The sequence below is a fragment of the Vanellus vanellus genome, assembly GCF_965231255.1.
Source record: "Vanellus vanellus genome assembly, chromosome: 2".
NCBI lineage: Eukaryota > Metazoa > Chordata > Aves > Charadriiformes > Charadriidae > Vanellus > Vanellus vanellus.
The window spans coordinates 90626249-90651891 of record NC_138906.1 but is presented as its reverse complement, the minus strand read 5'-3'; the positions used below and the strand labels follow the sequence as shown (position 1 = coordinate 90651891).

The window sequence follows — 25643 nt, the reverse complement described above, 5'->3', positions numbered from 1 at the left end:
CGGAACAGAGTCTATTTAAATAAACATCTTACTACATATGTCCAATGTCATAACTACGCATTTCAATTTAAAATCCCATCAAAATACCACTCAATAATTCACAGACCTTTATTTACTTCATAAACTATTCTATGATTTAAAATTAGTCCTAACAAAAATTAAGAGAAACCAAATGAACAGTCATTAATCTACACTATTGTAATTTAAAAAAGATGTTTCAAATAAAAATCTTTCTCTAGCTGTTTGGCTGACGTTTGCAAGTAAGTATACTTGCAACTGCTAATCTGTTCATCACTATGAATTATAAAATGCTTTACAGAACAGTACGGTTAGGAAGTCAAGCACTGAAAACTTAAGTAATACCAAAATAAAGTGGGTCTCTGCAACTGTAATTCAACCTCCTTATACAGAATGATCATGATATGTTGTTTACACTGTCACTTTTCACCCCCATAGGACTCATGCTGCATCCACAGCACTGGATGGACTTATTTGATGTGAATCAGAGTCACACTGTAGAAGTGGTTGTTTTTTGTAAACCTGCTCATCTCTGTCGGCGAGTACTCCGTGACCAATGCGAGAGAACAGAAATAATGGCCCTGAGAAGGGAAAGGAGGCAAGGGAATTTCGTTCTCTTCCAGATTTCGTTTCAGAGCTTTCAATTTCTGTATTCCTCATTTTCCGGGGGCTTGACTCGAAACTCTGGAGTCACTCACTCACAGAATCTCAGAAATGCTGGTTGGAAGGAACATGTGGGTAGTCATCCAAGTCCAGCCTGCTGCCTGAGGAAGGACTATCATCAAGACAAAGTCAGTTTTGTTAGAGAGTCTTGAAGACATCAAAGGTGGTATGGACATCCCACCACCTCTCTGTTCCAGTGTTGCACTGCCTTCCTGGTAAAGCATAATGTCCAATTTGAACCTTCCAAGCTGAAATTTGTGACCCCTCTCCTGCACCCTCTCCAGTTTCTGAACATCTCTGTTGAACTGGGTGGGCCCCAAGCTGGACACAGTATTGCAGATGGGGCCACACCAGTTCTAAGTAAAGGAGGAAAACCTTCTATGGACCTGCTGGCCACAGATGTACCCCAGACTGCCTTATTCCATGATGAGAACACATTGTTGGGTCATACTTGTTTTGGTGTCCTCTATACACCCCAGTTCCTTTTCAAAAGGGATGCTGCTCAGCCACAGGGTTTTCAGCCTGCACTGATAAAACACTTAATAAAGTGATGGTATCAGTATATTGCATTCTCCATTCATCCACACGGCCAGACACTTTATCACAGAAGGCAACCGGACTCATTAAGCATGATTTGCGACTGCTAAATCCATGCCAACTGTTCCTTTTTCACATGTTTGGAAATGGATTCCAAAAACTCATGCTCCATGGTTTTTCCAGGGTTTGAGGTAAAGGTGGTCCCCAGACTGTCCTTTTTGTTCTCCTCAAACACAGATAAATTTTTAGCTTTTCTGTAGCCCTCAGACACCTCCCCCAAACACCAGCGTGATAGGTACCTCACAACCCTATGGACCAGCTTCTCTGCAGTACCCTTGGGTAAATTCCATCCAGTTTCAGGGTTCTGAATATATCTGTTTTCTTCAAATATTCCTTAACCTGTTGCTTGCCCATTGCTGGCTTCTCCTCCGCCTTCCTAAAAAAGGCTGAAATGTACAGGAGTCTTAAGAGCAGGATTTGCCCGTTAAGACTGAGGGACAAAAGGCGTTGAGTTCTTCAGTTCTTTTGTCCATCACTAATTTGTCTGCCCCTTGCATCAGTGGACTCATATTCCCTGCAACTCAGGATACATGTGCCTGTAAAATCTCCTGCTGTGACCATTTATGTCCCGAGTTAGCTCCAGCTGGGCTTTGATCTTCCTCATTTCACCCCAAGTGCCAAACCAAGGCTTTTCATATTCCTTTCTTGTTCTGGTTTCCACTCCTTGGTCTCTTTTTGTGCTTCGGGAAGCTTTCTGTTTACCCAAGTGAGCCTTCTGCCATAATTTCCAGTCTTCCTGTAAAACGGGGTGGTTGGTCCCCAAGTTCTCACCGAGTTTTGGTGGTTTTGTTTTTGTTTATTTATTTACTTATTTATTTATTTTAAATTCAGTGCGCACCCTTGTCCTATGCAGCATACCCACAGACACTTCAAAATCCATTGAATTTGTGACTGCCATGGATACATTGGCACTGCTGTCAGGAGGAACAATCAAAGCATAAGCAGGTATGGTTGACAAGCAAAATTAAAATGGAAAGTATGCCACTACAGTTGAGAATAACGATCTCAATGTCTAGTCCAGGCCCACAGAAGGTTTATACCAAACGCAGTAGTCTGTACTGCTGGATGAACGAGCTGATGCGAAGCTGCTGCAAGTACGCCCAGCCAGTGCTGCAGGTTACCCTTCCAGTTCTACTGCCAACATCATTCCTGTTTCCTGCCTGGGTATCAAGGGGTGACAACAGTAGTATTGCCTTGAGTGAGACAGTAGCAGGAATTGTGCTGAGGCCACTAGATTCATTTCACACGAACTATGAAAAGAGCAGAGCAAACTCCAAACTGGCATCTGCTGGAAACTGTTCTGTTTCTCACTGCAGATTTTGAGCACGAACAAATATTTATTATTGATAAGACAGGGAAATAATTTATATTTCACTGCACACATGACGTTCACAAAATAAACAGCGCAAGGACAGACCTCCAACAGAGAGGGGTTAGTGTGAAACGATTAAGCGGGAAAGGAATGAATAAGCTCAGATGCCTGCCAAGAATCACATTCCCAAAACCGCTGCCTGTCTGCACCAAGGAAAAGTCCAGCTATTCAGACGACATTGTAAACATGATCAATCTCCTTCTTTATTTCTATAAGAATGAGAAAGCAGAAAACGAAAGAAAAGTACTACTGGCATTATTGGAAACCAAGAAGAAAACTGGTGGCTAGTTTCACTATTACCGTCATAATACATTCCTGCACTTGATTGACGAATTGGAGCCATTAGGTTAGCTTGGTGTACAAGGTGCTATGGAAGTCAATTACTTTTACTGTGTAGCAGCTACCTCTAAGGTTTTTAACAAAGACCAATACATGACAGTTATCTAAGTATTACGCATAGTCCAGTTCCTGCATATTTGTTTTTACCTATTACGTCTGATAATACAAGATGTGGTTTGCATTGGCATACCCCAAACTCTCTGTGTACTAACCAGAAAATAATTTGAGTACCCTTATACAAAGTAAGATATATTTACTTAACTAAGCATGATCAGTTAAAGTTTGTGCATACCTGGAGGAGAGGAAACAAATATCATATCTAGGCATTACAATACCTGCACTTTGTAAACTCTAAAGCTTTAGAGTTTACAGTATAAAGACAATATATGATAATGATCTACCCAAGCCCTTGAAGAATGGCTGACTACATAACACATCCCCTAGCAATAAAACATAATGATAGGGCTCATGCTATGAAAAACTAACATTTGTTTACATAAATTAGCCCCCATTTAGTAATTACACTGTATGTCTGCCATAAGGTCAAGTTAAATGTAATCCTGGCAGAAGCAACACTGCATCCCTAATAGTCTAGACAGAGATATGTCAGAGAATTATGTGGGATAATTAATCAGTTAATGCTTTCCATGTGTTTCATGATATGTGGAGCTACGATTCTAGAATAAAATGTTTGTGCTAATGCAGTCACTTTCCACTTTCTTAAAAGAAATTCTACCAACTGCTGTTACTCAGGCTAAAGAGTACTGAAAAAAGGAAGCATATAGCTATATAAATGCATACAAACCCCCACACGGATGCACACACATCTTTCTTTCTGGTTTATTAGCAAGTAATGATATCTTTTCATTATATATAATAACAACAAAGTATTTAAAGTATCTATACATTTGGAGGACGAAATGGTAAACCAAACTGATTATTTACAGGTCACCTGTGTATACACAAGTGTGACAAACAGCAGCACTATGTCTCTACACAACCAGTACCTCACTCACGTGCCTAGGTAAGTATGCGACCTAAAACAAGTCATAAATTGCTTTTGCAATCAAAGGAAGGTGATTAATTTCCCTGAACTCCTCCAGATGCTGCCTACTTAACTTTGGGTATCCTAGTTTTCTTTATTAAAACCCAAACAAAAAAAAACCTCAATCAAAAAAACCCCACCATTATTTCTGGGAAATCTGGGATTATTTCAGTGCCCAAAGACTGTTTTAGTTCACTTTTCTACAATCTAACTGTAGGCAAAACCAAAATTACCAGTTCTCTCAAAAGTAAAGCCAAAACAAAAGAAAAAAAAGCAAATACATTGTTCCTGTAAAAACAATTAAGAATTCCCACACCATTCCTGTAAATCATGTAAAATTTCATTACAGAAAAATGCATCATTCCTGTGAATTCCCTTTTCCCCCATTTCAGCACTGGCCATCCCAGTGGCAGCCATTCTCCAGCTGATTGTGCTGGTGGATCCTGTGCCTGCGTGTGGATTCATTGCTGAGCTTTTGCCCTCAGTGATCTCTGCAACCTCGTGACAGCAAAAGGTGACATGATTGTGCCAAGGAAAGGGCTAAGGAGGACTATGCTGTTTTCAAGGCAGACGATGTCTAGCGTAGAAGACATCACCCTAGTTATATCACCATCCTCAGTGTGAGGTTAATAAAGCTGCATCTTCCTTCTCAGATTTGTCCCACGGGCTGTTCATTCTCTTGTGCGCAGCAAATATTCATACAACCTCATAAATATCTGTTTCTGCCACTTGGTCATGCTGTAGGTGAATGCGAACAGAGTAATTCATCTCTGCTCTGCCCCCTTTATCATGTGGGCTATAAAAAGGATGACCTCCCACCCCCACCCAGTTTGTTAACTCAATATGAGATCTCCCTCGTTTCTGTGGGGCTACAAAACTTCAATACCGCCGCGGTCACAAGCTGTGCTCAAGGCCAGGCAGCCATGGGTCTACCCATGGACTGCAAGTGCTCACCTGAGCAGCCTGGAGTGCCACCAGAGCAGCCTGGAGTGCCACCAGACTGCAAGCACGAGCAGCTACCTGCAACACACAAGTAGCCACCAAAACTACAGACGAAATTGCGCATTTTCTCTTATTTGCATAGATTAGAAAACGCTCCTTCTTAGCATGAAGTCTGGCAACCAAAGACAGCAGGTGTCAATCAAAACCAATCAATTTGACCAGTCTACTGGAAAAAGTCCTCAACACAAATTAATTATATAAATTGAACCCAGGGAATTAAATGGATATTTTTTTGTACATAAAATATTTTTATTTTATATTTTATTTTGTATTTTTACTTCATTAAGGGATTAAAAAAACCCCACCCACAGTGGTATATGCACAATACTTACATTGTGCCCTTTCACGGCTATCTCTTTTGAAACAATTTCCAAGTATTGTACTTTTGCGCATAGTAAATCACATATAAAGATGGATGAATGACAGCAGGGGAAGAGGAGGAGGAGGTATTTCACAATGCTACTGTCCTTCAAGAGAAAACACTGAAGCTGTAACCAACTAACTATAATAAATGAGTACCTGACAAAAAGAAATGAGCTGTGAAAGTAAAAAAGCTACACTAGGATGAATGCTTCAGAAGTACTTTGTCATGGAAATCCTCTGTATGTAGTGTGCGATGTAAGCTAAAAATACTATCAGGCAGATGTTAAATGTTTTTATACAGTACATGTGGATGCAGTTAAAACACAGGATTATTATAATTCTTTTTAAAAACACAATGTGTTCATTCTTTCCAGAGGAAACTTCCTCAACAGTAATGCAGAGCTTGAAAAATACAACATGAAGCTGATTCAGGGAAGGCAACAGGAAGAAACCCCTAAACCCCACAAACCTCCAATATCTTTGTTTAACTCATTTGGAAAGAGGGAAGTCTTCCACCCTGCCTGCCACAAACTTAGCACAGCCTTTGCTGGCAGAAGACAGGAGAATCCTCTCAGCCTGTTCTGCTGTTGCCTTTCTGAGGCAGTGTCCGCAAGGCTGCGTGCCTGTCAGGGAGCTCCAGCTGGACATCAGCATCACCTTGCGCCTTGTCCTAGCTTTGAACCCTCCCACTCCACCTGCGTGAGTGTTAGTTTTCCTCGTGTCCAGAGAAATACGCAAATTGGATAAAACCAAGGAAACTGAATTAGCGATGGGCATGACATGCTTTTTACTTCAGCCTTCATAAAAGTCTCAATTTTCCCCCAAGTTAACTGTCTGCTTTGCTAACCCTCTCAGAAAGGGGGAAATCCATTTCACTGCAAGTAATGGACTTCATCTTCCTTCCTCAACATGTTCTTCCTAGATTGTCCTCTCTACTCAAGGAAAAAAAACTTACAAAGCGCTAAAACTCCTCTATAGAGATGTGTCATGACAGTAAGAACACAAGGTCAATATTCACTGGGCAAAGTTTCACAAAAGATGACCTCCAGAAATTATCTGCTGCTTTTCAGTCTTCAGCTCAGACATGGTAAGCTGAACAGGCTTGGCAGTCTGCAGCTTATTTCATCACACCCCCCAAGAACTGTATTTTTATTTATTTACTTACTTTGTCAGGAGGATTCCTGGGAAAATATTTCTAAAACAGAAAAAGTAACAAACTTTGTAAGTGTGGCTGGCGAGGACTGCGGGTCTTAGGGTTTCAGCGCTATGGATATTACCGGCGAGCGTTTCTCACGAGCTCTCAGTAGCTCACCAACTTGCAGAAATGTGGAATGCCATCAAAGCCTTCTTGCAGCAAGAGACTTGAGCACTGGCTCAACTTGAGCTGCTGGCATTAATTACTCCTGTGCTTGAAGTGAGACAGTTCACATGCCCAAAACATTCTGAAAGAGGGTGATAAAATGTTTACTCTGTGATGTCGGCCAGCTTATCCACAAGGATGAAGCAAGCTCAGTGTACTTCAAACAGATACCTCTACTGAAAATCCTCAGACTGAGCAAAAAGACCAAATGATCTTCTCACTCCTAGGGGAAGTTTCTTCAGATTTGAAGCAGTCTATCATAAGATAACGAGGGAAAGCTGCACAAGTACGCCCTGCCTCTTCTTCGCTGTGCAGGGCCCTATGTCTTCACATGTTCCTTTTTCATATTGCTTAGTAATGCAACCAGTTTTAAGATGAGAAAAGCTAGTTAAGATACAAATCAAGCGATTAGCACCAAAGAACCTCAACCTTACCAAATACTATTTTAGCATTTGTGGTGGAATTGAGTGGGCATACAAACTCTGGATGATTGTGTTTCTAATTTTCCTTGGGTAAATCATCATCTTCTATCATCAGTCACCATGACCATAAGTGGTGCTGTGGAATCGTCAAAATCAGTTTTTCTCTCATTCTGACACAAATAGTATTTTCTGTGGGGCCAGATTATACCAGTTTTTCCAAGTACTCATTCGGAAAGGACTATCCAGGATTTTGGACAGTCAGCAATGCAACAACAGAGGTACAGTCTGGTTCCCACTGACACCTGTGGTCCTTATGGTGCTTTCCAATTGGGCCTGGACAGTTGAGGCAGAATTGGCTCCATCTCTTCAGCTTCCCACGCAGTGAGTGCATGGATGTGCTGATGCATTCTAAAATAGATGCGGTGCCACACAGGCTTGGGGACTCTTCCCAAAAAGAAAACAGCTGTGCCACTGTGATACCGAGTTCTGCAGCTGGCCAGTGAGAAGGAGGCCCATTGTAGTCAGCTGGGCTTGGAGTCAGCCCAAATCAAGTCAGCAGGCCACCAAGATCCAGATCATACTTTATTACATTGTCTGCCAAGCTAACACTCACTACTGCATAAACGAAAACTGTTCTGAGATGAAAAAAAAAACCCCAAACCAGCATCTAAGCCCTTTCACAAAACAAACAATTTTACTTTCTTCAGGGCATTCACATCCACATGGCTTAAACCTCTGACAGAAGGAAATGTAAATTAACACTACCTAACCATGCAAATACGAGTGGACATTTAATTTTCACATTAGGCCCTAGTTAACAGCAGGCATTCAACCTGAAAGGAATTAAAACCACCAAAAGCTGGGAAATAGTCATACAACACATACTTGAGATATTCAACACACCCCTAATCCAGGGCTGGGGTACACCATAAGCCGTTCAGCGTAAGAGGCAGCAGTTGATCGTTTTATCATCGTCGCTGAGCCTAAGAGTATTGTAAGAGGAAAGCAAAGGTACTAAGGCACAGTCATTCTTTTCATGTGTACGTGTATAATTTCCAGCAACAGAAAATTAGTAAATTACAGGAAGAACACACTCGTGCCATAGCAACAAGCAAGTATTTGTGACTGTGAGACACCCAGTAAGTTGTTGGGTTTTTTTCCTAAAAACCCCACATACATTCCTGTTAAAGATAACAAAAGATCCTAGTTCAAGAATAGGAACTAAATTTCAGCTGGGTTCTAAATTATCAGACTCTGACATATAGCTGCAATATTTCTAACTTGTATCCAAACATGAAGCCCCACTGAAATATGAATGAGTTTCCTTGTTTGCCCAGAGATAACTTAAATAATATTTTGAAGATGGATGTCTACATATCACTTTTTGGTTACCTCAGTGCAAAATCAATACATTGGGAGTTCTTCCTGCATTTGAAGGCAGATTTAGGCAGAGCAGGCCAGCATCTCTTGCCAGAGAAAATGGTGCAGGAAGGAGGTATGCCACCGAAGCTCGTTACATGTTTTTAAGATAGGAGAGCAAAAAGTGTCTGGAATTATGCTGTACTATTTTTCAGACCAAAGGAGAATACAAAAGACATTCCATAAGATCAGTTTAAAAACAAAATTTCTGGTTGAAACAGATTGTGATCAACTTGAGTCCAGAATGAACTTTCAGAGCTATCTGGAATTTGTAGCATCAATTTAATAGGTTGAAGTAATGATTTTACCAGAAATGCTGAAAAAGCATTAAACTTCAGAGTGCTATTTGAATACCACTGCTATAATTAATACAGTATGACCTTGTATAAACCTTATAAATTTGTTCATGAATATGCAAAGTGGGAGTAACTGCCCTGTGAAGAAAAAGTAGGGTGCTTAAGTATCTGACACAGCTACACATTTAATTCTGTTGGTACTTTTCCCTTGAGTATCTTCTGTATAAAAATATTACAGCAGCAATCAGAGGACACTGATCTATTCATACTAAAATCTCCCTTTCCCCCGAATGTTAACATTAGATTTTTATTTCAGCTACATTTCTGAATCATCACAGTATTCAGTAAGGAACACTCATATCTTGCAGAAATTCACCTCCCAAACTTTATGCTTAACTGGGATGCAATCATTGTGGCCTCTCAGACTGGTTTGTGACTTTTTTCTAGACTGGACCTTTCAGCTTCTTGAAAAGGTAAAATACGTTTTCCCCAGGAGACTGACTCTTATTCATCTCCTGTGATTTTTCCCATTTTTGTTTGTGGTTAGAAGACCAGGAATATGGCCATGGACATTTATGTGACATATGTTTCCGAGATATATATATATATATATATATATCTCAGAAGTTTTAGTCCTTTTTGAAAGTGCATTTTGCATAGTTCATGCTCACGAAAGCAGCCTGTCTGAAAGTTTTTGGTTGAGGTGCCTGAAATTAGACACTTAAACTCATTATCAACAACATCAAAACTAGAAATGATTTTGAGAGCCGGCGAGTTGGTGATAGTCTAGAAATACTCAACACACCAGGCTCTTATATAGTCACATACTCCTTGATTAAAATACCTGCCATTAGGTAAATGCAACTTAGAGTTTACTCCTTTCTATCTTATTTCAAAAGACAAGAAACAGCAGTTCAGCTCATTTTCCCTCCTGTGAACTGTGTTCCTGTACGATACTCTGGGAGGTATTATCAAGCTCATTAAAGACAGTTCTTCAAAATTCATCGTGTACAAGTAATATAGAACTTCTGAGCTAACATATTTAAAAGTAAGCAATATGCCACTCAGCTTTAACCTGGAAAGACAAGATGTAGAAGTTGTGATCATGATATCTTCATTTATATTAAATTGGAAATTACTGGTAGTGATTCATACAGTACATGTCAAGAATCCGCCTTGGTTTCTTCAAAATAATTGAGAGTGGACATTAGCCCCTCTGTTCCTCCGCAGCTTGTCATTGCTGGGACCCAGGAGCATAAATGATATAATTTCAATAAGAATTTAAGTTTTAGTGAGGAGGGATTGAACTTCACAGAACCACATATTAAAACAGCTTTTCCTTAGGTTCTACAGAAGGTTTTCCTCTGTGCTTACTTCCAACTCCAGGTCCTAGAGAAATTCCCAAGCTGAGAAGAACTGTCAGGAGAACGTGTGTTTGTTTAACAATGGACACACCAGTATAGCCAGTATAACCCTGGAGTTTAGGAACTCTCTAACTTGATTCAACATGGTAGTTGTGGCTAAATGAGGTTTGACACATGATGTGCAACTCTGTAGACTACGTAAAACGTAACAGGTGTTTCACCACAACACGTTCATAGAATGTAGCTAGAAAATTGGCATCAAATCTGCTGATCTAATAGTCCTTGGTCTTGAATTACACCAGCTGTGTAATTTTAATAGTGCAAAGTGTATTAAAAGGACAGGAACAGTGGTGATTACCTGTTTCTCCAGGATAAGACTGGATATGAAAAGGCTAAGAGGACGCAAAACTGTGGGTTTGGGTTTGGAAAGCTTCCTCTGTTCAAGTGGATAACCCTACCTCAATATCCCTCTAGGTAATTGTCTCTCTCCCATGCCTCTTGCTTGCTGGAAGTGCTTGTAGTAAAAGTTCCTCCCTTAAGTAGGCTGCCAGTGGAAATACACAATTAATATGAGTTTTGTCCTAACTTTGGATTCTGACAGGCTTCTTAGTGGAGCGTGGGCTTTCTTGTTATCTGATGCGCAAGATTGCAAGGTCAGCCTGAGAAGAGCTCCTGGGCTCTAGAAAAAGCAAGGGAGATACTGAGATGGGTTAGCAAGTCCAACGTCTCTGTATCCACTACAGCATACACAGTGATGGACAAAATGTGACTGTTCTGTTGATAGGAGGAGAATCATAAAATCAGCAGCAAAGGTCTCACTCCCGCTGTAAGAAGCCAGATCTGTTTATACCCAACTGAAGATATTCAGAGCTTGCACCAGTCAGTAAAGACAGAAACATATTTTAGATTCAGTCAGCAGCCCTTTTATATCTGTATGTATATACACATAAACATACATATATATATGCACATATGTACATGTATCAGTTTAGTTTCTTAAGAAACGTTTCACATATATAAAAGAATGTTTCTTCATATATATGTATTTTTCTTTAGAAACTAAACAGATGATGAATAATACAGTCGGTGCTATTTATTTTATGCTGCTCCCACATCTTCTTTTGTCATAGGCAGCAGAACGTTATATTCAAAACAGACTGTAGAAGTTCCTAAAAATAGGAATCTATAGACTTTCGATGCTTAGAAGAGAACTGGAGAAGAAATAAGATGTTGGGATAAATCCATTAGCTGTAAATATCTGTGAAACAGGTAATTCATTGACAAAACAGTTAAAATAATTTCATATTCAGGCTTTAAAATTAACACAAATTGTTTTAACAAGGTAATTTGTTCCTTCCAAAAGTTGATATACCCAGAAAATACTACTGGGTCAGTTACATTCAATTCATGTTTTAAAAGCACTTTTCCCCTTTGCTTTTCTACTCTGAGAGCTTGGCTACATATTTTTTCAGTTGAAAAATAATTAATGGTATTTTGTGAAAGGTCTGACACATATAAAAGTATGAAAATCTGAATGGTATGGGGCTTTATAAACAAAAATTACTGGAGTTACTCTCCCATACAATTTCTATTCAACTAATAGAGGTCAAGATAAATATTTTAATAGATCTTTGATTTTCACAATTGCCCCTGTACCTTCAGTGCATGATGAAAAATTAATAGAACATGGAAGAAATAAACCCCCAGCATTTTATGATTTTGAATCTAAAATCAGATTAGATTCTTAAAAGCAGTAAATTCTTATTTTTTTTTTTAATTCCTCAGATGAGATTCTATTAATGTAAATTCATCTTCAATTCATAGAAAAAACCCCAAGGTTCTAGACTGTACGTCAGGACTCATGCTGGAGCAGTCTGTTCCTGAAGGACTGCACCCTGTGGAAGGGACCCACGCTGGAGCAGTTCATCAAGAACTGCAGCCTGTGAGAAGGACCCACGTTGGGAGAAATTCATGGACTGTCTCCTGTCAGAGGGACCCCACGCTGGAGCAGGGGATGAGTGTGAGGAGTCCTCCCCCTGAGGAGGAAGGAGCGGCAAAGAAAACGTGTGATGAACTGACCCCAACCCCCATTCCCCACATCCCTGTGCCGCTCGGGGGGAGGAGGGAGAGAAATCAGGAGTGAAGTTGAGCCCGGGAAGAAGGGAGGGGGGGGGAAAGGTGTTTTAAGATTTGGTTTTATTTCTAATTACTCTGCTCTGATTTGATTGGTAATAAATACAATTGATTTTCCCTAAGTCAAGTCTGTTTTTCCTGTGACAGTAATTGTTGAGCGATCTCTCTGTCCTTATCTTGACCCGCGAGCCTTTTGTTATATTTTCTCTCCCCTGTGCAGCTGAAGAGGGGAGTCACAGAGCAGCTTGGCGGGCACCTGGTGTCCAACCAGGGTCAACCCACCACAGTAAGCTTGATGCTTCAGGTTAAGATAACATTGCGCAATGTGCCTCCTGTTGATTTCTAAATTTCAGCTTAGGGATTGTAAGCATCCCACTATAAACAAGTGGGATTCCAAATTCAGTTTTCACGTGACTTCCCCTAAAAAAGACTAATTGAATCAGAAACTATAAACCAAAGATACAGTATTTCCCTAACACAAATAAAGCAGTCACAGCTGAAATCCAAAAGGAAAAAAAGAAGCCAAACTTTCACAGAGCTTAATGAGGTAAGGTACAAGTATCTCAGTGGGAAGCCAAGTAAATTGGGTGATTACTCTAATACATGTCACACTGAGGTCTGGCAATTTATGAAAGTTGAATATTAAGATTAAATTTGTAAGTGATAGGTATAATGCTGTATTTAGAGCCTCTAATTTTCTAAACTATTTCAAAGTATTCAAGTTATGTAAAACTAATTAGTACAATATTGTATTAGAGCTATTTTCTTTTTTCAAATCACAAAAGTATGCAAAGTGCAGTTTGTAAATAACATCTTTAAGGAAAAAAGAAAATAACAGGGAAAAAAAGGTGTGATGCTGCTTGCCTTTCATATGATTTCATACTGATTTCAGCTGGGTTACTGTGTGACTGGAGATGCAGACTTGGTTAAGATTCACAACGAATAAGCAGATAAGAGTACTAAAAATTGTAGTTAATAAGCAACTGTTTAATTGAAAAAGCGTAAGAAACTCATCAAGAAACTGAGAAAAGGGAAGACCAGCAGAACGAATAATTTCTATAGTGTAGTGAAAAAACACAAAACAAAAGATCTGACTATTCCTATATAGTAGCCATTGCAAACAATTCATTAGCACTGTACATAGGATGGATTATATTACAGCACCTCTCAGATATTATTTAAAGTTTTCAGCAGTGAATGAATCAGAAAACCAAAGGCACAGAAGACTGAAAAAAACCAACCCCAAATCCTTCTGGCATATTTGCTAGCATTAAAGCTTATGTAATACAACCTGATGTCTCTAAAATCTGTCAACATTACAGATTCAGAAACATTTGTCAAGTATTCTGAACACCACTACGTTTCCTATGATATTGTCAATGACAATCCTGATGCAACTAAATTTTAACCAGTGTCCCTTCAAAAACCAGCTCTAGCAAAAGGAGAAAAAGAAAAAACAGCAGAGGACAACCAAACCGCAGTCTTAGCAGAAATTCTCTCGTGGAAGATGACAGTGGACTTTCCATTTGCCAGATAAACACAGCACTATGTCAGCCAGCAACCACCGTCTTCTTCATTTACATTATCTCTGTTGTCCAGCGAGATCTTGAAATGGAAATATGAGGCTTGTACCTATTCACAAGTGGAAAGTGTGAGAGCTGTTCAGTCTATTGAGGGTAGTGGGTGTTTAAGGAATGCTAGCTCAGATACTACCTGCACAGAGCATGTGCTCCTCCAATCATCTCCACAGAGCTTTCTTATTTTTCTGACATCCGCTGTTTCCTCCAGCCTACAGCCCCATTATCTTACATGAATTCGACACAAGAACCCAGTTACCATCTCAGGGGTCAATTTACACTCTTCTCCCTTGCACAAACTCAAACTTGACGTTTTGTTCAGAGAGAGATATTTTCAACAGTGACTGGGGAAAGGTAAACAAGAAGTTCCTGCTGGTGTGAAGCACAAGTTCAACCCTCTCCAAATGTTCTGGCTCTGCCAAAGAGCATTCATGCAGACTAAGTGGGATGAAATTATCTAAAGAAGATGGATGAAGGCCAAATAACTATCTGAAGCCATTAGAGAGGACAGAAAGATACACCTAGAAAATAGGGAGGGTTTGATATCAGAAAGATATTAAAAAGCCATACTGTGGTTGGAAGGCCTGGGTTCAGAAGGAAGACCGACCTGCTCAGGACAGCCGTTTGAGCTGCTGTTACAGCTACCTGGGAAGGACTGAAGAGCTATAATATGCACAGTCTTTTGCAGGCAGATATGAGCTTATTTCCCATGAGCTGCCCAGAAGCCGTTCTGCTATGACAGCGTACCATCAAGCACTTGGTAGTAAGTCTTGCTGCAAAGCAGCGTGTATTAGATCAGGCAATGTACCATTCTCATGTGGCCACAAGTCCTCAGGCTGACCCACAGTGCAGGCTACAGTAAGCTCACATCAGGCTGCAAATGGGCTAGCACATACATTCACAAAAAACCAAACCAAACCAAACAACAAAGATGAAAGATTTCAAGACCAATGTGCAATGAATCCATCAACTAAGAGGCAGGATGAACTGAGGTTTGCAGGATCAGGGATGGACTTCAGTCCCTGAGAAGCAGCTGGGAAAAATTAAGAGGAAGACAGAGCTTATGGTGTGGGGAGACCAACAGTGGACATGCCCGTTCAGAAAAGGAGCACCGTGAATCCTCAAATATATAATAGACGCTTCTTTCAGAGGCTGCTCTTTAGCTGAGACAGGTTAAACATCAGAAGTGTGAGAAGTATAACATTATACATGTCTTTATGGAATGACTTCTGTCTCAGTGATTAAGTTTTTTTGTACTAATTTGAACATAATGCAACACAATTATACTACCAAACTCTTTTCAAAATCAATACAACTCAGGTACAAATACTGAGCTTCAGTCACATATCCCAAAGTAGCTGGTATTCACCTGCATTTAAGTCCAATACAAGTATATTTGCAATATGGAAGTTGTCACCTGTATTTCATTCTCTTCTGATTACATATAAACAATCAATAATAATTATTACTTTTTCCTCTCAACCTTTTCATATATTACTTCTGAAACGGAGACATTTCATTTCATTTCATGACATTTCGTTTCATTTCATGAAACGCACAAAGACAAAAAGGTGCTTGCTATAGATACGTAAAAAATACTGCTATTTTACTTTGCCTCCTAATCAATGGTGGTTTTTCATTTAGCTCTTTGATGGATATCTGCTTTGGATGCAGCATACAACATAGATTGTATTACTGATACATACTATTCACCTAACGATTTTCCTGTGATGTATGTAAAAAAATTAACTAATCAATTTTCATGTCTCTGAGATAGATTAATGAATCTCCAATATACAAGGAAGAAAAAAAAAAAAACCAATGCTTAAAAGAACTTGCTTAATATGTTAAAATATTTCAACAAAATGATATGGATTGGAATTAAAAAACTGCTATGACTCAATCCTTTTGTAAGGCTTTGTCAGAACTGAAACTCTTCTTACTCATATTATTTTCATTCTCACATCTACAGTGATTTTTAGGAACGGATAGATCATGTTTCACATATTTATGTAAGTGCACTTTGGTGTTGCATATACAAGTTTGACATACAAATATAAATATAAACACATACCCTACTTGTTAAGGTTCTATTTAAGTACTCTCGTTGCACAACGTTAAATTGGTTGGTCTCTTATTGAAATCCATTTTTCATCTTCACAGAGCAGAAAAAAATCTACTTTATATATTTATCATAACTCCAGCAATGGCATCTGGAACCCGTAAGGCATGTTACTTTTTGTGAGCATCTTCATTATTTTTTGTACTGATTAAATTGGGTGTAATAGTGAGAACATATCGACTTCACTTAAGCAACTGGGGAAATGGGACAAATTTACAAAGAGAAAAACATCTGTAATATACAAGCTTGTGTGAGAAGATCGGTCAAAGCTGTTAAGAAAAGAAAAAAGGAAAACCCACAGCAGCGCTTCTAGAGATTGTTTTTTGAATGGCCTGAAGCTTGTTTTCTAATTAATTTCCAACTTTTAGTTTACAGCAGTGAAAGTCATCGTCTTAGCTGACAGGCAAACCAATTATTTACTTTACAGATGGCTAAAACCGAGAAATAACGATTCAAGCCAAAGCAAGATGATTAAGGTAAAGCAAATGTTTTGCAGCACTCACCTTAGGCACCCAGTGGCATTGCGCAGCACCTGTGATGAATGGAGTTGTATTTTATGATCATCCTGGAGCGGAGAGTTTTCCCATCCAGAGTGAGGGATGATCACTGCATTGGTCAACACTGCGAGGGCATCCTGGATGATTGGCATTTTCAGCGCATCACAGGAAGATAGATTCCAGAGAACTCCTACAAAAAAAAGCAAATGGCTAATAATTAACACTTCTGAAAAAAAGATTTAATAGTCTTCATTTAAAAATAAAATACCCAAAACATTTCACAGTGTTAGTGTGCTTAATAAAGCTGTTTCTGTCAAGATAAAATGACTACATTGTAAATGGGGCTGAATGATACCTGCACACTTTTGCAGTGGGAATACAGCTTTGAATACATAAGTAGTCACAGCAACACTTGACATTTCTCAGAGCACAGACTAAAACCTGAGCAGCTGGTTATGATCTAGGCCTATTTAGGCTGTGAACCACACGTAGAATGAAGGAGTATTACATGTGTTTTTTTAGGGCTTAGACTTCAGATTTCTTCCTTCTAAATAAAATTAATAGAAACCAATAGCAGAAAATAGGTTCTGATCTACACTAACACTATCACTCTTAATAGACAAGCAATGAGAGGAACAAACCCCTAACTCTTTCTGTGATCTTCAATGTAATGAAAGTTAACTGTCTAGGCTAGTTGGTACTATAAGCAAAAAGACTTCCTTCACAACCTGATGCAGTAGTATGGTATTATACTGGCCTCCAACAAGTCATTTTTTATTTCGCAAAAATTTTACTATTCAAAGTCACAGAATAATACCATTTTTGCACAGAAACAACAAACTTAATGGTGCAACTCACAAGGACACTTAAAAAAACAACCCTCCTGTTAAAGTTCTTCATGTGTCAAAGAAAAGGAAGAGCAATGACGCGCCAAAGCTTTCTGAGCACAGATGCAGTGGTCTTTATTTTAGCCCAGTGTCCTCCCAGCAGCAGCCGTAAGAGCAAGCCTGCCTCTTCCTACCTCTCCCCTTGCCAAAACACATCCTCTTCTCTTGAGTCCAGCCCTACTCCTTTTTACCTTCCTCCCTGTGGTGACAGTACCCCAGCCCCACAACTAACCTTGAGCGACAAAACTGAGTTTTGCCTTTATGGCTATCAAGTCTTGAACCAACACAGAGAACAATTATCATCGTTGTAGACACGAGGTTACAAATATGAACATTACACTATGAAAAGTGAGTGTGGTGGGAGGAAATTGCTAAAGACCTTACGAACATAGACTCAGACATTTATAAATATAAGCAGCAGGAACACTGCTTGCTGAAGGCTTTCTTTAGCATTCTGTGTTTTGAAGAAGACATGCAATTAACAGGAATCAACCTACATTTTTTGGTTTCCCTTTAAAATTAATAACCTCTATGGGGAGGCAGTTTCAGTTATACAATTTCATGTTTTAATTATTTTATATGGAACTGTATGCAAAGACAGTTATGCAGTTTAATGTAAAAATTTTGCTTAGCATACCAATAAAGAACCCCCAAACCTTAAAATAATCTGTATGTGGTAAACAGGCAGAAACTGACAGACTTTAGCTACAAACAAAAAAAAAAAGGCAGAAATAAGAATACTGTTCATTTTTCCATTTAAGAATTGCTGCTTTAAAGGGAACAGAGTATTTGTTTGAATTCTGTTCTGAATGCCTTTACGAAAAGTAATACTGTATTTAAAGGAACAAAGACCTTAATAAAGATATTTATGCTCACTTCTCATAAAGATATTCTCATAAAGATATTTATGCTCACTTCTCTATGACCTGTTCTTGGTAAGCTTTATTGGCACATATACTATTCCTGAAATACCTAGCATTTTGCTGGTTTTAGTCAGTGCAAAACCCAAAATGGTTGCCTTCTTTTTACATTTATCTAGATAAGTCTAAGTGATGTGCATGATATAGAAGTAGAAAATCAAGATGCAAATCTTTCCCCCTTCAAGGTCTGAATTACTTCTGATGCAAGACAATGTGTTGCTCCTTTGTGAAGAAGTCCTGTTTTGGAAATGAAGCAGAAAAGAGTGCTCTGATGTCAACAAAACAGTACTTGGGGCTTCGAGAACTAGTAATAAACTCAAAAAGCAGAAAAAAATACAAAAGAAGCAAATATAAGTCTAGCAAAATGCTTAAAAATGTGTAGGTATACACTATTTTCTATTCACTGTAGGTTCTTGCTAATTAAAAGTAAACTCACGTAAACATCATAAGTTGGTATTCAGCAATCGTTGAGATGCCCAGAAATATTCTTTAAGCTCTTTTTCTCTTTCTTGACACTGCATGAGCTTTTGCTCAATAAACTACCGCAGTAACAGGCGAGCTCCAAATAAAAATTCAAATAAAACCCTATATATTCACTCAAGAGCCAGTAAGTGGGGTCTGGTTTCACTAACTGGAAATTAAACCTTCACAGTAAGAGGATGAAGGGATCACCAGACTAAATTAGCTGTTCTACCTTCTTCCAAAATGATTGTAAGTCAAGGCAGAATCAAGCAAGACAGCACTGCCCAGTAAGCCTGACACTGTCTTCAAAGGTTTTGGACCTCACACAGTTTTAAGGAGCAAGGTAATCTTCTTCCACCCTAGAACAATGCCTTTTATCTAATTTTAAGTCTTTGAGCACTACCAACCTCATTAATGAAAGAAACGATTTTATTCTGCCAAGTTCTAATTTATTCTCACAAGTAGTGGAGCCTGCTACTTGCTGAGGTTGGCATTTTAAGTGCCTCCGTGTACCCCTCCTTAATTAAGGATTTGCAATTATGAAAGGGCACTGGCAATTCACTTCCCATTACTTGCTGAGGATGACCTGGAGCTGGATTTATGTGAGGCCTAAGAAGATGATCCATTCTCTTGACTTTGCAAGGGGAAGTGATGATAAAAAAAAAAAAAGTATCTTTTACCTGAGGCACCTTCCATTATGCCTCCACTCTTCTCCATATGCCTGTGAATGTATTTTTCAAGCATGTATGCATTACATGCCCTTTCAGACTATAGTAAGGAGCTGGTCGCTGAGATCATTTGTCACCTTACTCTGAAAGCCTTGACTGAATTGGGTTTCTGAGCACAATATGCAAGTCTGGAACTGCCTCAGAGGTGCCTCGACTGCTCCCTAAATCATTTGTGTATCATCAGCTGCCCACAGGAAGGAGAGGGACCAGACTTGGCATATCAGCGTTCCACCACCAATAGTGGGACCCACCCTGCTGTATATGGATTAGAACTCAATAATCCAACTCAACAGTTTATCACCTGTAGACTGACTCTTGGGAGGGGTGGGGAAATAAGAAACTAATCAGATCAGTGCTGAACATCTCTCACTTGATCACTTGCATTCAATCTTATCTCCTCCTTGCTTTTAAGGTTGTGATGCACTCAGAGTGGGCATTTTGTCTCTATTTGCAGATCGCTAGGTTGTGCTGGATGCTACACAGAAAAATAGCTACACCAGACTGATCATGCCTGTTTGCAGGTTGAAGTTTTTCACCCTTACATATAACAAACTGAAGTGCACAGAAAAATTATACTGCAATCTCATTATGAGTTTAAAACTAAGGAGAAACTGGTACTGAAAGAATTCAGCTGGTTCCAGTTGGAAGATGGATTTTGGGTCTGAGTACCGATTACCAGTCTTGCAGATATCAGATGAAGGACTCTCGGGACAGTCTACAGGAATCCTCGCTATGGAGATCTTGCTGAAACAAGTTGAATCTTCTGGAGTAGCTTATCAGAGGATGTGCATCTACTATGTTCAACAGGTTACTTAACATACTTAATGTAAATCATCTTTTCTAGCAAGGTCTTTCACAGATAAGGACAATCAAATTTAACAACTGGTTAGAAATTTTTTGAAAAGGTTATAATCAACCTTTTCAAGGATATAACTGCACAGATATAGCTCGTAAGGAAAACTACATGTGGATCTTAGTTAAGGCAATTTAAGTTTGTGGCCACTGGAAGAGGAAACTGAGAGAACAGAAAACCAGGAAAACTTTGATTTATCTTCTCTTAGCGAAAGACCAGAAGACTGAAGACAATACCAAACTTTTTAAAAGCACAGTCCACGCTGATGAGATGTTACTACTGCTTAGCAGAAAGAGTTTATCCACCATGCTTTCAGCTGAGAAACAGCACTCCTTTCGACATAAATTCATTTAAGCTACTGCAGTAGATACTGCATCACTTACCCTAAAGAAGCAAAGCAAAATATTTAAAAAAAAAAATTGAAGTCTCTCAATTTAATCGAGCAGTCTGAGCCAAAAAAACATAACCTCTGAATCAGGCTGGAGCTCAAACTCATCCTGATTAAACTCTTCAGTGCATTTTTTAGCCAGTGTTTTACTTAGAACTGGTATTTGCACATGGATATCTATAGTCAGATATAACTAAAGACCTGATGAGCTACATGCTATCCTTGTTCCATTCAAAGTTAAGAAAATAGAGATCATACACTTCCATGCAAAAAAAATATCACCACGTGCAAAATCAGGAAAGTATAAAAAATTATTCAGTGGATGATTTAATGCTACCTCAAATGATGACTTTTATGTATATAAACAAGCCCCTTAGAACAACTTAGACAACAAATATAAGTGGAAACCAAGAAACCGGCAAAGTCAGCTTTTCCAAAAAGCACTGCTCCTGCCACACTGACACGATGTATTTTATTTTTTTATTGTGCTGCAAAAGATGTACTTTGCCAAATAAATCACAGGGTAAAAGGATCATAAGTAAACAGTTTGGTATGTTTAAGTCAGCCTTAAATTTATACCAACATTTTATTTATTTACTACTCTTTGTTAAAAATAAAAATCTAAAAGTCTTCCAAGTCATCTAGGCTTTTCTTTTCCATCTTAATTTAACAGTTTGGTCATGGGCTGATGCAGAATGCTATTCGGTAGAGCCGGGAGATCCGGCATCCCAGTAAGAGTGAAGACAGCTTTGGCAGGCTTTCTTTTTTATACGCTGAAGGTACTACAGGGAGTTTCCCTTGCGAACATGACAATTAAGATTGGAATCCGAGAGCTCAATACCCTGCACGGAAGCCAAGCACAAGGGATCTTTTGCTGGAGTCCTTAGGAAAAGCATTTTCTACCCCAAGCTCTCAAGCGCTAGAAAAGTCATTTGCTGGCTCTTACTGCAGCTTTGACACTCGAAGCCCGCAGTAATTGTAACTCTGCTCTGCAGAGCTGGATCCGCTCCATGGCAGCAGGGTGGGGGCTCCCCATGTATCGCATCGGTTCTGCTGTAAAGATGCTGAATACTAACCGCAGCATTTCTTAATACTAAGTGCAAGAAGACTTCACAGCTAGCTCAACCGTCAAGGTGAAGAATTGGGCTCGGTGGCAGACTTTCTGTTGGAAATCAAAAGTGGCTGATTTGAATTCTGGCACCTGGACAATTCACAGCTCATAAGGCAACTCCTTAAAAGCACACTATAAAAATAAGTCTCAAATCGGCATAACAGAGGAGGACGTTTCACCAATTCTCTTGAAATAATTTTTTATCTGGATACTGAATGAATACTTATGCGCACCTTCCTGTAATTCGCTTATTTACATGCACAGAAGTGGTTTTCTATCTGTGTATAAGATGACCCAGGAAAAGTGCAAATTGAGAAAGACTGGGTTTCAGTAAAAGTCATAAGCAGGCTGGAGTTTAAGGAACAGTAAGCCAAGGTGCAGCCAGATGAATTTTTCTCCCTTTGCAGCCACTCATAGCCTTACAAAACAAAAACTTCCACAGAGAATAAAGACGATTGTTTAGTTTTTTTTTTAACTACAAACAAACACAGCTTGCTCTTGACCACATATAAGTAGTCATGACTTCACTTAAGTAATATAAGCATTTCCTTTGAAAAGCTAACTCTTTCTTTCTCAATTACTGCTCTTTTCATTCCAAAATTACATCTAGGATTTTATTAAAACAAAAAGGAGGGACCAGTTTTAATATTGCTCGCAAACAAATTCTGTCCAAATGCTATTGTGTTAACTGAAAAAGTCTGTATTCTTCTCACGGGACTGAAATTTGACCTAATGTTGCTGCTCTCTTTCTGCTACACACTTTAAAATAATGTATAACTGTGGAAGGGAGGAACTGTCAGACAAGAATATTAGACCGTTATTAGCTATAATTTTAGGCAGTAGAGCAATTACTAGAAGAGTTGACTTAAGTTACTGTGGAAAGACCAGTAGTTCCTGCTTGTTTTCTTAACTGATGAAATTAAATTGGTCCCACAAAACACAGAAGCTAAACAAAAAGCAAGTAATTATGAGAAACGCAGGAAAAAAAAATCAACTGTTTTTAAACAAAATTTCATCCTAACACATGACGATGGCAATACCATTCCCAGTTAAACACTTTATTAGAAAACAAGGAAAACAAACAAGGAAGCGTATGTGAATGGAAAGATTTTTTTTCATTGAAGAATTTTTTCTAGCACTCAAAATCAAAATATATGTTTGGGAACAGACCCTAATAAAGAGAACAAAAATGTTATACTTAAAACTGAACATCAAGTTACAGCTCTAACTACCAAACTCCCTTCTCACAAGAACCAATTGGAAGTTAGTCCTATCTATAAAGTTGCACCTACATGCAAAATGAAAAGCTTGGTGTACAGTTGCTAAAAAAAAAAAAAAAAGGAGGAAACACTTATTTACTAGCCAAATCTTAAATTTATTATTTAAGATAAAGACAGCAGGGAAAATAAGATTAGTGGGGAGGGCAGAAGGGAGGTTGGCCTCTGAATCTAAACGTAAAAAATAAGATTAGTGGCCACAGTGAAAAAGTAATTTAATCACAAAATAAAAATGTTTCAGCATATCCTCAAACTTTCATTTTGTAAACAAAAAAATGAAATATTCAGATCTCTTTCTAAATGAAAACTATTTTCAAAATAAAATTCAAATATTATGTGTTTCAAATGGCAAACATTTCAAACTTCAGAGTGGTTTTAAACTGCAAGTGTTTTAATACTCCATCATTCAGGCAGGGGCATCAAAATTATATGCTCAGCTGAATTTTTCCAAAGGATTACTACTTGCTGAAGAAGTTCAATGCAGCTGTTATGTCAAGCCATATGCCGCAACAGATGTCCCCTATTTATCACTCCAGATTGCCTTGTTTGATATTTCCTCTTAAACTTAGATTTGACCAAATTGAAAAAAAAAAAATAATCATTTAGGTAGTATATTAACAAGCAAATTATGAAATTGGTTTCATTGCCATATGAATCAAAACAGCTTGAATGAATTTTCCATAGAAGATGCATCTCACTGATTGTACAAGGGAAAAATATTTATTTCCCATTTAGACTTCGAAGTTGATGTGATTCATACGTGGGAGTGATCCCAGTGCCAGAGAGAACAAAAAGGGACCACCTCGTTTTTTGGGCTGAGACTGAGTGTAGTAAATGAAGGACAAGTGAATGGGAATTTGCTTGGGAAGCAAGGAGAAGGAGGCAGGGTGTGATGGGAAAATTGAGGAAACCAGCCCCAAGCAGACCCCTAAGAGAGAGGAGAGAGGGAATCCCCTGCCAGGGGCATCGCACTGCTCCCAGCCGAGACCTTGGCACCCCGGGGACTTGTTCTGGCTCTCCCCCATTCACCTCCAGGGAAACAGGTACAGCTAGCTTGAGGAAGGTTTTGTATTGCTGTTTTATCTGTACGTTGCCTTTTCCCTGTAACAATACTCTGAGCGCCACACCTTACAGAATAAATCAGTGCCACTGCCTGTTGCTAAGAAAGCAGGGCAGAAGAGTTTAGAAGGCATCTATTTTAAAACCTCTCCTTACTTGACTGGGAGCAGCAGGGGGTGAAGTAGTTAATCTGATAATTCATAAAAAAGTTGAGAATGACTCTTCATGAATACAAAAAATCCTGTCAGTGGGTTTTCCCGTTTTCAGAGCCAAAACAGTGACAGCACATTGAGAAAGGGGGCAAAGATTGTTTTATAATTAGACAGTAAATTGTAAAAGATTTTGTATAAAATGATTCAGTTGAACTGTCAATATTGTTTGCATAAGTGTTATTTGATAAGACAGCATCATTTCTGAAGCAAAATTATGTAATTTATTAAATCACTTTTAGATTTGCTGTTACATACAAGCTATAAATAGGATGTGTTTTGAATGGCTCTGGAATTTCTTCAAAATGTCATAGCCTATAGATTGGAAATCAGTTTCCCAACAACTTACAGGTGTAAGCTGTACAGCTCTTGACCTTCCCAGTTTGCAAGGAAAGTGGGTAGGAAGATTTGGTGTCTCAGTAAGTGATTGCACAATGGGTTCACAGGAAGACTTTATAAAATGTCAATTAATTCCTGCTCTGAATTTGTTTGGAAATCATTCTAGAAATGCTGACAATATCTGACAATATCTTCTATAGGTGATGCTAAAATCTAAAATTTAAACTTTGTCAGAATGTAGGATCGTACTGTAAAGTACAACAGCGTTCCTCCTTGCATGGCTGTGCCTTGTTATAGCACATCCACTGACAGTGAAATGTCAGCTTATTCGTCTGGAGAAATACAAATAGATATTTAAAGTATTTTCTAAAAATTATCATGATGCAATAGCAATTTTTGAAAACTCTCTCTAAAACCTTAAAGTAACTGATTACAGCAGTGGAAAAGCAGAGTAGACCTGTAGCCTGCTAACCATGCCATTGCCACTGCTAGTAACAGGCCAGTGCGTTTGTACTACCTTGGTGAGACCTCCAAAGTTGAGTTGCTTGAAGCTGTGTTGGGGTGTTCGGACCTTTAGCTTGATTAACCCTAGCAAGCGCTTCTGCAAACCAGGTGGCTTCATTTGTTTTGCTTTTACTTAGCTTTGCATAATGGTGTGGCATAAGCTTAATTTTATCAAGGTAGCAGTAACAAGTACTTTTTCTGTATTTAACAAATCCTTGGTTGCTTTCTTTCCCCGTAACAAGATTTCAAATATAACAAGAAGGAACCATAAACTATTCTATCCAAAGTTTGAGCTGTGAGATGAAATGCATGTTTTT

General features: G+C 38.8%; 1 protein-coding gene across 1 annotated transcript in view; it reads right to left on the bottom strand.

Annotated features, from left to right (window-relative positions):
- CTNND2 (catenin delta 2) overlaps nt 1-25643 on the bottom strand; it is a gene marked incomplete at both ends in the record, with an annotated part of 573915 nt that overhangs the window by 122363 nt on the left and 425909 nt on the right. Inside the window, one exon of the mRNA XM_082479407.1 lies at nt 16596-16779. Within this exon, the coding sequence (XP_082335533.1) occupies nt 16596-16779 (184 nt within the window). The remainder of the gene's footprint in view (nt 1-16595; nt 16780-25643) is intronic.